The 16,046-nt window shown below is 32.5% G+C and overlaps 2 protein-coding genes across 5 annotated transcripts; one reads left to right on the forward strand and one right to left on the reverse strand.

Annotated features, from left to right (window-relative positions):
• Positions 1–2: 2 nt before the first annotated feature.
• Positions 3–15,873, reverse strand: F53E4.1 (the record flags this gene model as incomplete). 4 transcript variants are annotated; one of them, NM_001380833.1, is made up of 9 exons in its annotated part: positions 359–540; positions 749–929; positions 1,821–2,060; positions 2,736–2,846; positions 4,044–4,231; positions 4,962–5,186; positions 5,383–5,461; positions 6,560–6,640; positions 15,862–15,873. In NM_001380833.1, 9 exons carry the CDS (start codon positions 15,871–15,873, stop codon positions 359–361), a joined length of 1,299 nt encoding a protein of 432 aa, NP_001368706.1. The 4 variants fall into 4 exon arrangements, with proteins under 4 accessions (NP_001122948.1, NP_001379191.1, NP_001368706.1 ...); NM_001129476.5 differs by lacking the exon at positions 15,862–15,873 and having other exon boundaries at positions 3–540; positions 2,754–2,846; positions 6,560–6,652; NM_001392674.1 differs by lacking the exon at positions 15,862–15,873 and having other exon boundaries at positions 5–540.
• Positions 1,997–2,810, forward strand: F53E4.2 (Ovule protein; the record flags this gene model as incomplete). Its single annotated transcript, NM_001269751.1, has 2 exons — positions 1,997–2,077; positions 2,703–2,810. The coding sequence occupies 2 exons, from the start codon at positions 1,997–1,999 to the stop codon at positions 2,808–2,810; spliced, it is 189 nt and encodes a 62-aa protein (NP_001256680.1).
• Positions 15,874–16,046: the final 173 nt, after the last annotated feature.

Genomic DNA, 16,046 nt, shown 5'->3' on the forward strand with positions numbered 1-16,046 from the left:
AATCTTAAATTTGATATTTTCATATCATCACGTCAAGGATCGAGGCACAAAAAATCATTGGGGATTTCAGAATAAACAAAACAATAAAAAATAAAACATACTAACTTTGTGTTGAGGGGCAATGTACAGACAAAACAAGATCTAGAAACCTGGAAATTTGGGGAAAATTCAACGAAAAGAGACAAAAAAGAAAACAACAGTAGTGATACCCGATTGAATGGTTGGGGATAAAATCCGGTTAAAAAGCGAAAGAAAATGGTTAGAAGGCGGCGAAAGAAATCTTAGTTACACATGAGTTACAGGATAGAAAATATTTCAAATTACAGATATATATATATATATATTTTCAGATAAATCATTATCCAGCTTGATCATTTCGCGGTGATCCTCCATTTGAAACGACATTTGGCATCACTTGACAGTACATTTCAAATCGAATATCAGCGGCAAGCTCGTTTTGGAGCGTTTCGAACATTCCTTTTGATGGCACCTTGAGCTCATTGAGCACACTTTGCATTGCCAACGTTTTCAGGGATGGAGCTGAAATTTTTTTTAAAATTGTATTTTGCCATGGGGGATTCATTGAGAACATTTCTGAAAATCAAACAACTAAAATTTCGATTTTTGCTTTATTTTTTCAGGAGAAATCGAAAATTTATTTTTCTTTAAAGACAAAATTGCGAATTTTCGATTTTTTTCAGAGAAAAACGAAATTTTCCGGTTTTTATTTTTATTTTTTCCCCCTTACCAAAATCAAGAACATGAAGATCAGATAAATCGGCAAGTCCACTGGGTGAGATCATTCCATTGTAGTTTGTAGTGGAGAGTGGATGACACGGTAGCGGCATCGTTCCACCGAAAAGGTACACTTTTCCGTTCGAGACCACCGAACAGTGACGCCGGCGAGCTGATGGGTATGTGCCTCGGACCTGAAAATGTATCGTCATTTTTTAAAGCTTATTTTACTATTTAATTTGGTCGTTTTTTTTTTGCGCAGATTTTTATTTCCAAAAGTTGGTGAAAAATCAAAATTTCAACTGATTTTTTTTGGTGGAACATCGCCAATGGAGATTTTATCAAAAATTGCCAAAATTTCCAAATTTTCAAAAAAAGTGGATTTTTTTGAAAAGCTCAGAACGTTTGTAAAAATGTGGAATACTAAAATTGCAAGTTTTTGACTGTGAACTAACAAATTTCAAAATTTTTCAGCAAGTTTTCGATATTATTACTTCACTTTTAAATGTATCAGTTCGTAAAATAGTTTTTTTCCTAAATTGCATTAAAAAAAAGTAACAGATAGTTCGTTTTTCAAGTCTTGAAAATGATCATTTCAGACGATTTTTTGAAAACACTAAAAACTTTTAACGTTTAAAAATCGTCTGAAATTATTATTTTCAAAACTTGAAAAACGAGCTATCTGTTAGTTTTTTATAGCAATTCAGGAAAAAAACTATTTTTTCGAATTGTTACATTTTAAAAGTGAAGTAATAATATGGAAAACTTACTGAAAAAGTTTGAAATTTGTTAAATAATTCACATTCAACAACTGCTCCAAATTTTTACAAATAATCTGAAATTCTCAAAAAAAAAGTCCACTTTTTTTTTATAAAAAGGAAACATTTGTGCTTAAATTTTTTTGCCATAATGGAGATAATGGCATTTTTCGTATTTGTTTTCCGGAAAAAAGAAAAAAAATTCTATGATTTTCCGGTTTTCAAATAATTGTTTTTTTTTTGATTTTTGATAAATAAAAGAAATTTAAAAATTTTTTCCCAAATTTAGAAGTTTTTGTTATCGTAGAAATTTCTCCAGAAACCCACCGAAATAACACTCCACATCGACGTTTTTGGATCAAAACAGTACAGTTCATTGTAGTGTACATTAATCGTTCCCAAATAACCGCCAAACATGTACATTTTTCCATCGTAGACCCACGTCGAATGACTACGCCGACCGCCGGGCTTCATCGTATTTTCCGGTACTTTTGTCCGTGTCCATGCTCCAGTTGCCAAATTCAATGCCATCAATGTATCGTCATATTGATCATGAATCGTGTGGAACTGAAGTGAGAATTCAGGTTAGTTACATGTGGTTAGTTTTAAATTTAATCAGGAATTTTTATTGTTAATGACAAAAATTAAAAATTGAAAAAAAAAAAACAAATCTCAAAGTCCCACACCACACCATTCAGCCAAATTATTAAAGTTAGTTGAAGGAAAATTTGAAAAAAAAAACATGCAATGACCAAATATCATAGTAGAAAAATTTTATAACTTTTTTTTTGAAAATTGAACAAAAAATCTGTTTCCGTCAAGAGTATTTGGAGCGCGCTTGCACCACTTTTTCCACTGATTTTTCATGTTTTCAGTGGATTTTTGCTGGAAAATTGAAGAAAAAGCCAAAATGAGTGCAAATTTTCGATTAAAAAGCAGGCTAAACGTCGTTTAAAAGCGTTACTTGTTGATTTTTTACTTGTTCAAGTTCCAAAAAAAATCATATTAAATTTATAAATTAAACAATTTTTTAACTATGAAATTTGGCCCTTACTTCACTTTTGAAAAGTGTAAAATTTTGAAAAAAAAAAAAAAAAAAAAATTATAAAAAGCCAGTCTCGTGCCAAAGCAAGCAAAAACCAAAAAAAATTGAGAAAATTGACACTTTCCGACACCAAATTCTCCCGAAAAAAAACCGAAATTTGTTAGGCGAAAAACATAAAATGCTCACTGCACACGTACCAAGTGCTCGTCACCGACCTGACCGGACTCGTCACTACGGCCACCGAATATGTACATCATTCCATCGATTACTGAAGCTGTATGGAAGTCACGCCAGCGTGGAGGATCGTTCTGCAAGATAATTACGAATTTTTAGCTGAAAATTGAACAAAAAAACGACAGCTTTTAGGGTTTTTTGTTTCATTTTCGATAAAATTCTGGTTTTTTTTTGTTCTTTTTAACCCGAAAAAGTGCAAAAATCTAATTTTCTAGTCATTTTCAAAGCTTTTCTACAGAAATTGAAAAACGTTCGTTGATATTAGAAAAATGAATAAAAATCGGTTTGAAAAAAATCTTTTTTTTCTCAAACCTGTCTATTATTTCAGTAAAAACTTTATTTTTGTGGAAAATCTCGAAATTTATCTCCACAAATTCATTTTGGAGCATTTTTGAAATTTTTCAACTGTTATTTTCTGGATTTTTCGAAATTTTTCAATAAACTTTCTTTTTTTTTCATTTTTACAACGAAAAAAGACCAGAAATATAGTTTTTTAGTCATTTTCTTAGCTCTTCTGTACAAGATGCCGGTAATTTTCCTTATCGGCAAACATTAAAGGAACATTTATTTTTTAATATTTTATATTATTCATGCTCGGTTGACTCACGACTAACAATTGTGATAAAATAAAATATTAAATTTTAAACAAATAACACTATTTTTTTAATTTCCCGTTTTCTGTGTAAGTTCAGAAAAAAACTCACATTTTTTAGTCATTTTTCTGATATTTTTATAAAAATAAAATGTCAACTTTTTTTCAAAACTTGCTGCAGAAAAAATGAGAAAAATTCTCCAAAATCAATCTTTAGAGACACTTTTTCACAAGAAATGCGTGTTTTTGAGCAATGTTTCGAGATTTTTTCAAACAAAAAATCAAATTTGATTTTTGGTAATTTTTTCTATAAGTTTTGATCTTTTGAAAAGGCAATTTACAAGAAACTTTAAAAATTGTTTTAATTTAAAAAAGAAAGTTTCATTTTTGCACCGAATAGTCTGAAAAATGACTACAAATTGAATTCCTGGACTTTTAAGTGAAAAAAACTAAAATTTTATTAAAAATTGCCGAAAACCCCGGAAAATTAACAACAATTTCACATTTTTTCTTCGGGTTTTTTTTTAAAACAAAATTCACATTTTTTCGGTTTTTTTTTCAGATTATCAGCTTTTCCACTGAAATTTCTAATTTTCTAAATTTTTTTCAGCGAATTTCAAGCGTTTTTCGTCAGATTACTGCCAATTTTCTTTATTTTTTGTTCATAAATTATCCACACCTTTGTGTGCATTTCTCTCCACGTCGAGGTGGCAAAATCGAATACATAAGTCTCTTGACTGAATCGTTGAGCATCTTCCTCATATCCTCCAAATACAAACATTTGATTATTCCAAACAACTGCAGTATGACCATCACGGGATGGTGGCACAAATCCTTCGATTTCCACTTTTTTCCACACGTTGTATTCTGGAAAATATTTCAGTTTCGACTTTGGAGCAGTTTTTTCAAAAAATACTATTCATTTTTGGTGTTTTTCGCAAAAAAAACAATTTTAAAAAATTTGGAATTTATTCGTTTTTTTTTGTATAAAAATCGAAGAAAAAATAGTTTTTTGGTGGCTAGGTGTCGATTTACGCGGCTTGTTCAATTCTCGAGGACCATTTTTTGCAGAAATGCTCGGATTTAGGTAAGAAACAGATTTTTGGTTTTTTTTTGGCAAAAATGAATTTTTTTTTTGGAAGAAAAATTGACGTTTTTTCGTTTTTTTTTTTTAACAATATGGGTTTTTTGGTTTTTTTTCTGTACAAAATTGTTTAAATTTATTTTTTGTTTTTCTTTTAAGACAAAAAGGGATTTTTTTTTCTCGATATTTTGAAGAAAACTGTGTTTTTTTCTTAAAAATTGTTTTTTTTTGGTTTTATTTTTGAAAGAAATATTGTGTTTTATTTTTATTTTTTGTGAGACAAAAATTGATTTTTTTTTTTTTGAAAAAAGATTTCTTATTTGTATTTGAATAAAAATTGTTTTTTTTTGGTTTTTGATGAAAAATTAATTGTTTTTGTTTTTTTTGTGAAAAAAATGGGTTAAATTTTTTTTTTGTTGTTTAGTCCAAATTTGAACTTCTTTTTGTTTTTTTTTTTTTTGCAAAATTATCGCTTTTTAAAATTAATTTTAACACAAAATCCATATATCACACCTGGATCGTATTCATGTAACAAATTACATGCACCATAATCATCATTTCTTCCACCCCATACATAAGCTTTTCCTTGATACTCAACAACAGTGTGTCCATATCTTTGATATGGTACTGCTCCAAACATTTTATCACTGTCTGAGTATGGGCTTTCGATTGTCGCTTTTGTGATTATTCGATTATTGTAAACGTATCCCGGATTCATTTTTATCCATCGGTAGTTTTCTGCAAAGTAATAAAGTAAAAAAAAATTCAATTGAAATCAGAAATCAGTGATAGCGAATTGATCGATGCCCTCCTGATAAAATGATATCGAAACCAGAAAAACCAATTAATTACCTAAACTTTTTGATAGATTGATTGGAAAATTCCGTTTTTTTCTTCAATTTTTCAATGAAAATCTTCCAATTAAAAATCTCACCGGTATTCAGAACGTGTACATCAAGAGGATCCTTCGCGTCGGTAACCTCACCACTACAATAACCACCGAATGAATATATCTGGAATAAAAATTAATTTGAATTCATTAATTTGTAGTTCTACTTGCCATTTTTTACTTTATAATATAAAAATTGGAGCAGAAAAATAGCTTGATTTTCGTTTTTTTGTTATTTTTTTTTGTAAAAAAGTTACAAAAAATATAATTAATATTCCGAACATTACTATAAAAATTTCGTAGATATTTTCTAAATTTTTAAAAATGTTTTTTTTTTTTAATTTTGCAAATTAATGACATGTAATGATTTTTTTTCGACTTTTTTCTTTGTTTCCACGGGGATATTTGATTTGATTGTCAAATTTTATGACATTTTTCAGCAAATTATCGATTTTAGGCGAATTTTAGATTTTTTTTAAACGGCAAAATGTCTGAAAATTAGACATAAATTATTTAGCAGAGAAAAAATGGAAAAAAACGGATTATTTTGCGCGGGAATCAAAAAATAATTCAACTTTTTAAATGTTTTTCTTTGTGAAATTGAAAAAAAACACACTTTTTGAAATTCGATAAATTATGTAACAGTTATATATATACGGTATATTATGATTTTTTCTGTGATTTTGGGCAAAAAAAGTCGAAATTTCGCCAATTTTCATCGAATTTTGTACATTTCGGCATTTTTTGTATTTTTCTGGAATTGATTTTTTTTTTCGATTTTTCATGTTAGGTACACAACAAATTACGAAATTTGTGTACCACTCAAATTATACCGAAATTAACAAAAAAAAACGACCAAAATGTGCAAAATAGAGCTAATTCAGATTTTTTTTGAAATTTCAAGAAATGCTTCAATATGAAATTTGGACTTTTGGGGCCATTTTTGAGCATTTAAATGCCATTTTTTGCCAAAATTCCACGAAAAACTTGATTTTTTCGCTCATTTTCCGTGCTTTTCACTATTTTTCCCCCGAAAGTTTAAAACCATCAGCTGTTAAACATATAAAACAGTTGAATGAATTACGTCAATCTCCCCTCCGCCGCCTGACGATAAGAAAACAGCTGTTGTGAGCTATCAGTTTCGGCGGTTTTTCTTCGAAGAAAATTTTGATTTTTAGTTTTTCTTCAATTTCTGTTTCTGTGAAACCAAAGGAAATTATACCCTAGATCCAACAGCAATTGATGCATGATTGACACGACGAGGGCCTCCTTCCAAATGTACCGTCCATGTGGCCATTTTTGACTGAAAATTTATAATTTGAGTAAAATTTTGAAGTGTCGAGAGGAAAATCAGAGGCAAAGAAAAGCAAAAAACGATGAAATGTTTGCTTTAAAGGGAGGTGTAAACAGAGTCACGTGGACTGGGGGAGGAGGAAAAGGGAAACATTGAAAACTATACAGTTTTCTAGAAATTTGTTTTATTAAAATAATAAATAGCGTTAATTTTCTACAATTATTCCGAGTTTCAGGAAATATAACTTTTAAAAAAATTAATTTGAAACAAGCTTGAAGCAATTGAAAAAAAAATCGTTAATTTTTTATAGATCGAGAAGAAAATTTTTAAAAATTTCGATTTTTCGAAAAGTAACCCTAAATTTTTTGATCATTTTTGTTAATTTTCCACCTTGATTTTATTGGAAAAATTGAAGATTCACGATTTTCTCTGAAAAAAATCCGAAAATTTTAATTAATTGCCGATTATTAAAATTTATTGATAGAGTATAGAAAGACAATTGATTTATCTGAAAATAGCTTTTATTTTAGTTGAATAAATTGGAAAACCGCTCAACAATTGTCTGAAAATTGAGAAAAGGCGATTTCCAACTTTCAGAGAATTTTTTATTTTTCGTTTTTTTAATTTTTTTTTCGGAAAATCAAAAAATCGAAAAAAAAAGTGTAGAAAATCAACAAAAATGGCTCAATTTGTAGAGTTATTTGGGATTAAAATTCCATTAAATGCGATAATTTCCCAGAAAAAACACAAAAAACCACTTTAAAAACGATGAAAACGAGGTTTTTGTTGTTGATTCGAGAACGGAAGGACCCCGACGCAAAAAACAACATTATGAACGCTCATGACGAGAGAGTGCGAGACGCAGGCACATAGAATTATGAGGAAACAGCGTATAGAGCAGAGAGCGCAGAGAACCAGACTGTGGACCAGATGGGGAAATTTCTTGATATTTGGGAGCCTAAAAATGTATTTTTTCTGAATAATTTTGATAATTTTTGTGGGCTAAAATTTAGATAATTTATTCACCGAAATTTAGAATATTATTTTGAGAAAAAACAACCTATTGCACCATGTTTTTCGAACATTTTTCATTGAAAAGTAGTGTCAAATAATATAAAATCAGTAGATTTCTCAGAAAATAACATTACTTTCAGTTGGAAAAATTTTAAAAAAGTGCTGAGAAATGACAATTTTCAGGCCTTAGTGCCGTTTTTGATTACCTTTCCAACTTTTCTAGCTGAAATTAACGTTATTTTCAGATAAATCAAGTGATTTTCTATATATTGGCACTAATTTCCAATGAAAAAAATCACAAAAACAAGGTGCAATAGGCCATTTTGTGGATTCGCCGAAATAGGAAAATTTCGCGTCTTTCCTTGAAAACTACCGTAATTTTTAGAAAATAGGCTTAAAAAAGGTTTCACTTGCACTACTTTCTCACGACAAATGGTCGAATTTCATTTTTGTTTTATAAAAGGGAATTAGTAAACTGATTCCTATAACTTCTGATTTTGATCTACATTTGACTTTTCAGCGCGAGTGCGCGGTTCTACCACACACACACACTTATACAAATAAAATGACGAATTTTACAGCAAAAACCCCTCGTTTTCTTTAAAAATCGAAAAAGGGATGAGGACGTGTGACTCAGATGGGGGGAAAAACAGATGGATGGCAGAGGTCAAAACGATTTTTGATGAGATCTATGAATGGAGATTTTCGAAAAAAGGTCAGACTGGTAAAAATTAAGTCTAATTGATTTAAAATTTGAAAAAAAAAAACGTTATGTGTCGATTTACGGACCTCGTGTTTTTCGCTAACTCAAGTAGAAAATGAGTTAGCGAAAACTACACAAAATCAAGGAGTTCAGCTTAAAAAAATATGAAAACTTCTCCTCGGGGAGTACATGATTAGCGTAAATCGACATATGGCAAGGAAATGATCTCTGGAAAGTTGAAAACTGAAATCGAAATTTCTCAAACTACTTGAGTCTCGAACCGACTAAAAAAAAGCGACAACGTGACCCTTCCCGCCCATTTCTCTGATCAAAATCTTACACAATCTTCGAGAAATTGGTGAACAAGGCGGAGATGCCGATCACTAGAGGAAGGACAAAAACTAGATCAAATCGGTAGATATGTAGCCGATGAGGAGGAGAAGAACAATGGCAGGAGAGGTCGTGACCTTTGTGTGAACCGATTTTTTTCAATATGAAATCACGCGCCGATAAGGTGAAGGCCTAGGTGAAGGCTAACACCGTCCGTATTTGAATCCTCCGTTCTTTCAATCGAATGGCAGACACAGAGGACATTACTATGAATGGGCGAAGGTCATTCAAGACTGAAGACTGACTGTCGACATATATGAGTACTTTTTCGAATTTGTTGCAAACCTTGCCCAACCACTACTTTTTTGTGTTTCTTTTGTCCAAATTTCACATAGGGAAAAAAACAAAAAAAGTAGTAGAACATTAGTTCAATTTCCCTGGGGACAAAGGGAAGTTTCGAAACTTCATTAGTGAACACTCTACGGTGTCTCCTAATTGAAGACTAAGGAACATTGGATCACGGGGTTCACGGGGAGGAGCTCCATGGAGCACTAAGAGGATGAACACATAAAAATGACGAAAATAGTATTGTGTGGGCGAGTATTAAATACTCGGTTCAACGAAAGTGATGAGCCTCCTTGAAACAGCTGTTTGTGATATCATGCCTCCCGGCGAATAATCGTCATCGTGGAAAACCAATGGAATCAGTTAAACCAAGTGACCCGATTTTTAAACTCTGGGGTTTCACGGAGCTCATTGGTTTTTTATGAGGTTTTTGATGTTAACATCAAAAATTACACGGGTTGGGCTGATTTATGTGTTGAAAGGAAGCAGAACACACAATTTTGAAATAGTGATCGATAGTCTTGTTCTAGATTAATTTTTAAGCTACATAGCAGGAGTGTGCGGCAAATCTCAAAATTTGCCGACCTCGGCAAATTCGGCAAATCTATTTTGTCAATATTTGCCGAACACGGCAAATTTGGCAAATTTGCCGTGTCACACACACTTTCACTCCGAAACATTTGATACTTTATTATGCTTTTTGGAGCACCAAAACTACTGAAATCTGAACAAACATCTGGTTTCCGAATAAGTTCCGTACAGTATGTTGGTTAAAGCATGAAAATAACTCAATTTTGTGTAATTTTACTGAATTTTTGGTGAAAAAATCTATAGTTTTGGTCAGAATTGTACTGTCAATTTTTTTATGTGTGCGGCAAAAAATTTGCCGAGCTCGGCAAACGGCAAATTCGGCAAATTTGCCGCACACCCCTGACTACATAGTTTCATAAAATATGAATTGAGGTTTCCCTATTGAAGCTACATATATGTACTGTCCAAAAAAGTTCAATGTGATTCGAAATACCAAATTTCAACATTGAAACACTTACAAACCGATAAGCATTTCCGAATTCTACACACTTTATCTGATTGGTTCAAAAGTCAGCGGAGCAACTCGCTGATTGGTCGCAGTTCTCTTTTTGGAGGGAATTTGACCAAAATTCAAAATACGTTGTAAAAGTTGGATTTTTCATTCTTTTGCAATTTTCTCTACTATTTTTAATTTTTTGAAGCGAAATCACCATCCACGCAACTCAACCATCAATTATTACTGGTCTGAGAAACCAGAAATACGAAAGAGTCGATGAAAGAAATCGGATGGAAGAAGGACGCTATGGAATCTATACGACTGGTATATACTTGTTCATTCTGCTGGAAGAAACACGGAAGAGAAATAAAGGTTGATGATGGCAGAAAAGAAAACAATTCGTTTTTTTTTCGTTTTCAAGCAAATGTCGTACTTTTAGTGCTGCAGGAAGTTGTTAGGAAGTAGATCTTCAGATAACAACATATGCCAAGAAATATCATTTTAAGACCAAGGAAACTATCGGAAAATTTGGAAAATTTTAAAGCCATGTCGAAGAAGTAATGTGGGTGATTACTCACGCAAAAAGGACAAAAACGAAGAGCCCATTTTCTGTGCTCATTGCTTTCTCCTCTCTCGTCAAATGAATTCTATTCTCCATTTTTCATTCTCTTTCTTTTTTCCATTTTTTCTTCGCTCACACATCTCTTCTGTCATCTAGCAGAGGGCAAAGTGTGCCAAACAAATAGAAAAATGAGGTAAGAGACCGGAATCTAGTGAATAGAGAGTGAGTGAGGATGAACAAAAACTTATAAAGTTTACTATATGTGTTCATTTTTTATGATGATGGAAATTGTCGTACTCAAAATAAACAAAATTCACAGAAACACTGAAAATCCTCTATGATTCAAAGAAAATCCTGCTCTTGAGCTTTTAATAAACGAATTTCCAATTTCTGTAAAGATTATCACGGCATTTGAAGAAGATTAAGTGTTTAATCTACATTTTTGAAAGACTGGAAAATATGCCGGATATGGAAGACCCGGCCTTGTGTCGATTTACGCAGCTCGTGTACTCCTCGAGGAAAACGGATAGTTTTTTTGCAAAAATTCTTAATTCTGAATAATTTTCGCTAGACATTTCAATTTATTCCATATAGTGTTCTAGAATGAAAATTGATTTATTTAATGTTAGATATATAATGTTCAACGGTAAGTATGAATTTTCATTCTAGAACACTACAAATATGAAATAAAGTGGTGATTTAAAAGTGGAATGAATATCTAGCGAAAATTATCCAAAATCCAAACTTTTTGGCTAAAAATTGTTTTTTTCCTCGAGGAGTGCAAGAGCTGCGTAAATCGGCACATAGTCGAGGGTTTAAATGCCGTTCTTTCATTTTCAAGTTAGAGTGCCTAAAAGCCCGGGAAACTCGCTAGAAAATCAAGCATCTCTTGAGCTCTAATTCAGTGAATCGGCAATCTACCGTATTTTTTCCATTAGAATAGAGGGACTTGGCTTATCAAAACTTATCCAACTCGGTCGAAAAAATCATAAAACTCTAGTTAAACGAGAAAACGAATGATGCAACCAAACGACAAGTAGGTAACTACGAAACTGTGGCAGTCAGTCGATCCAACTACTTTCAACATACACACACACACTCTCACCTTCTCATTCATTTCAATCAACTAGGCGTGACTGCCTTTCTGCCGTCTCTTTCTCTACTTGACTACACAATTCCTCTCCCTTTCATCATTTACTTTTCCCGTCTGCGTCGAGAGGTACAAAAAACGCGAAAAGGTGACTTCAAGCTGCCATTGTTATTATTGTTATCTTGATCCGATCATCTCATTTTGGAGGGATTAAATGAGATCGAGAATATCATGAGTATTGCGGCAAGCTTTCAAGTTTGAAAACTGTAATATCATCCTCTAGTAATATTACTTAAAGGTCACAAAAAATTTTGAAACCGGTTTATCATATTGCGAGACCGGGGAAGACAATGGAGGTACTCAACTTTCAGTATCATATGGTTTTTAATCCAACAGGGGTAGAAGTTTTTATGTAGAAAGTTAGATGTTTGATTGTGGAACGAGTATGGGTTTCGGAGCTAGTGAAGCTAGTTTCAAGCTAAAATATGAAAAAATGGCACGTGGTGTCAGGCTTTCCCATTTCGGTTTGATCTACGTAGATCTACTAGAATTGCGGGACGCTGATTTTTCAACTGGTTTCGTATGGTTTAAAAACGTGCTGACGTCACATTTTTTTTGGGGAAGGAATTCCCGCATTTTTGGTGGATCAAACCGTTTTTTTTTGGTTTTCCGTTTTTTCCGATATTTCAAAAAAAAATTCGTCTTCAAAAAAGTAGCATGAAATTTTGTTATTTTTTAGAACACATTTAAATGTTTTCTAAACAAAATCAGTTGAAATTTGAATTTTCTGAATTTTTTTCTTCGATTTTTTGATTTTCCGGAAAATCAAAATTTTTCGTTTTTCGATGAAATTTTTGGTTCAAAGCGAATTTCCAAATTTCACCGATTTCGAAACTTTCTAGGAATTCATCTCCTACTGTATCTCATTTTTCGTCGAAACATGTGATTTGAGTACACTTTTAGGTGAATTCTAGCGAGACTAACGACTAGAGGTGATAAATTGTGTGTCGATTACTTAAAATTATCAACCGGTTTAGTTACTATTTTTGAAATTAAAAATAGTTTTTTATCGATGGAACGACGAAAGGTCACATATTGATACGGGGCTGAAGAAGGAACATTTGTTTTGCAATGCCTACAAATGTCAAACTTATATTAGAACACTTGTGACACATTGAATAGAACACTTGAAGTCGGATTGAAAACTATGGTCTGTTAACTGAGAAAAGTCGAAAATTTCAATTTTTAAAAACCTGAACTTCTCAGCTTCAACTAGATCGCAACCACTTGAATTTTCAGAGGGATCACTTTAAAGCTCTCAAAAATCGAACCGAAAAAGAACTACACCCAAACATCTGCCATGGGAAGTGTGATTCTCGAACAACAAGAGAGACCTGTCCTCCTCTACAACAGTGTAACATGTCGGCTTTTGCCTCTAAATGAGTAATGGGGTTTCAGAGGAGAAACACCGAGAAAATCAGAGGACACGATACGACGCTGTAAACTGTCCCTTTTCTTTATATATTTGAATGAAACATACACATCATTTCGAGAAGGTCGCCTCGAGAATAATGAAGTGATGAGGAAACGGGGAGAAAACGAGTTCCCTTGTGATCAGTACAGTTACAGCGAGAGTTGTTCTAGTGGGAATTAGACACTTTATTGGCAACTATATTGGGTGAAACCGCCGTTCTTTTAAATGAAACAAGGAGGGAAAGGACAGGTCAAAAAGATTTCAGTTGGATGTCGGCTGGAGGTACAAGGCAGGAGTGGGCGGCAATTGCCGTCCGGCAAATTTTTTGTTGACAAATCGGCAATTTCCCGCTTTGCCGGAAATTTTAAATTACGGCAATTTTCTGGAAATCTCAATTTCGGCAATTTGCCAACTTGCCGGAAAAATCGTTTGCCGCCCACCAACAATGTGATTACCGATTTCCAGAGACTTCCAGAGATTTTCAATCCTAGATCTATTTCGAAGTTGGATCTAAATATTTTAGGTTTAAGAAACTTTGATCTCGAATTTTCGTGATTTCGACAAGTGCCTGAATTACCGATTTTCAAGATAACAACTGCCGGAAAAATGACATCGATGAATTCTGTATATCAAAATGTTTTCAGAATGCCTTAAACATGGAGTAACGACTATTAAATCGATTTAAAATGTGTCCAAATGACATGATTTCATAGAGAAACTGCTCAAAAATGATCAAAATTTCAAAAAATGACCTGGTTTCATTACATGCTTTTTTTTGTTGATTTATGTATATTTTCGGTCGATAGGTAAGCCAAAAAAACCGAAAATGTATTTTAAAAAACGAAAAACACGCAATTAACAACCAAACTGTGCAAAATTGGGTGGTAATTAAATTTTAAAAATTAATTTCCGGTTGGCCAAGAGATTATAGATAAAAATAGCTCTTTTTTTAATTTTGAGCAGTTTCTCCGAGAAATTCAGTCATTTGGTCACTTTTTGCGCCAAATGAAACAAAATCGTTATTTTTTAATTCTTAAAGTACTTTTTTTAAAGAATTTTTATGTCATAAAACTATAGACAACGTCAAGAAATCAAACATTGAACTAACTTTAGTGTTTTAGCGAATATATCGTAAAAATAGCCCGAAAGAAAAAACGGAAAATATTTTCGCTGGATCCAAGAATATATAATTTGATGATTACAAATTATTATTTTCAAACACTTTTTTTTGGTAAACATACAAAAAATGTGGCTTTTCTGCCCTAATCAGTAAGAAAACGAGCAGCACGTGGTTGTCTTGATAACGTCTATCAGATGGTCGGTCGACTGAAATTGAAAGTTCCCGCCGGACGGTACAAAGTTTTAAATAGACTCGTTTTTCAAATAACTGATAAGGCAAAAGCTCGTATTTGTGTCAATTGCACGGAATTACGAAACAAGATTCATTTTTATCGAAATTTAGGCATTTTAGTGCCTATTTTCACTTTTTCGGCGGGATTTGTCCCAAAAATTGTTATAATTTACAAAAATTAATAAAAGTAAATATTATAACAGAAGAAAAATCAAGAAAATTCGAAAGCAATGGGCACACAATACGCAACTTGTATTGTCTACCGTAACTAAAGGATTTCAATGGATTAAAATCGCGAAAAATATACAAAATTAAAAAAAAAGATGAATATCAATAAAGATAGTTAATCCCATGATATCTACTGCTTTTACTCTGAAAAGTAAGAAAACCCGAGCGAAAGAAAAAGTGAAAAGGCGATTGAATTGTGAAAGTAGAAGTTGACGCCGATATACCACTTTTCTCCCATTTCCCTTCAATTCGCATCCCATTTTATTGCTGTAAACGTTTTATCGTGTCTGAATATCTGAAAATGAAAACACCAATGTCTGAAAGTGAGAAACGAAGAATCGGGATTCCATTGGTGACCGAGTTTTTCTTTTTTTCGCGGCCATATGATAAAATATGGCTGAAACTTCTTTTTTCTATTTCCCAGACCCACAGCCTCCTCACGTGGAAATGACCCAACAAGGGGGCTTGCGCGTTTCTCTTGAGCGTTGGAAAATTTTACCACTGAAAAATGATTTCCTTCGGTTTTTGTGGGTTTAAAATCGATTTCATACTTTGAAATTAGGTATCAATTGTAAAGCTAATTGGGGGAAAGGAGGAGAAAAAAAGATTTTTGATTTTGGTTCAAAAATAAAAGCGCTGATATAAAAAGTAAAAACAACTACTCAGGCAACTCAAATCTAATATGAAAATATTAAATAGCAATATTTTTGTAGTAAAAACGAGAAATAGTGCGTCCATATACGATTACTAAAAATTTCGAATAGATTTCAATTTTGTCTCAAAAGATTACAATTTCATCTCAAAATATTGCGAAAGTGTGAAAATTTCTAGGAAGACTTCCGTTTTATCTCAAAATATTACTAATTTGTCTCAAAAGACTGCGAACTAGTCTCCGAAGATTGAGATTTCATCTCCGAAGATTGAGATTTCGTCTCAGAATATTGCGATTTTGTCTCAAAATATTGCGAATTTGTCTCTAAATATTAAAAATGCATTCATCGACTATTCTAGAACTGTTTTGTGATAACTCGAAGAACTTTTGTTGCCATTGAGGGGAGTTGAACTTGTCCGTCGCTTGTCGTTGAGTCTATGAACCATTATCTTACCTGTTGAGCCATCCTGTACGTGTCGCATCTAGTTTTAGTTATTGCTTAAGTAAATAGTTGATGGGCGCACGTCCTTTTCGTTACTTTTCCTCAAAAGTAATGCCAAGTTTGAATAGAAAATTTTCGATGCCATCCACAATTCGCGACATTTTGCGACCGTGACCGAACGAAGGAATGACGAAAAT

The sequence above is a fragment of the Caenorhabditis elegans genome, chromosome V (genome assembly GCF_000002985.6).
Source record: "Caenorhabditis elegans chromosome V".
Taxonomy (NCBI): Eukaryota; Metazoa; Nematoda; class Chromadorea; order Rhabditida; family Rhabditidae; genus Caenorhabditis; species Caenorhabditis elegans.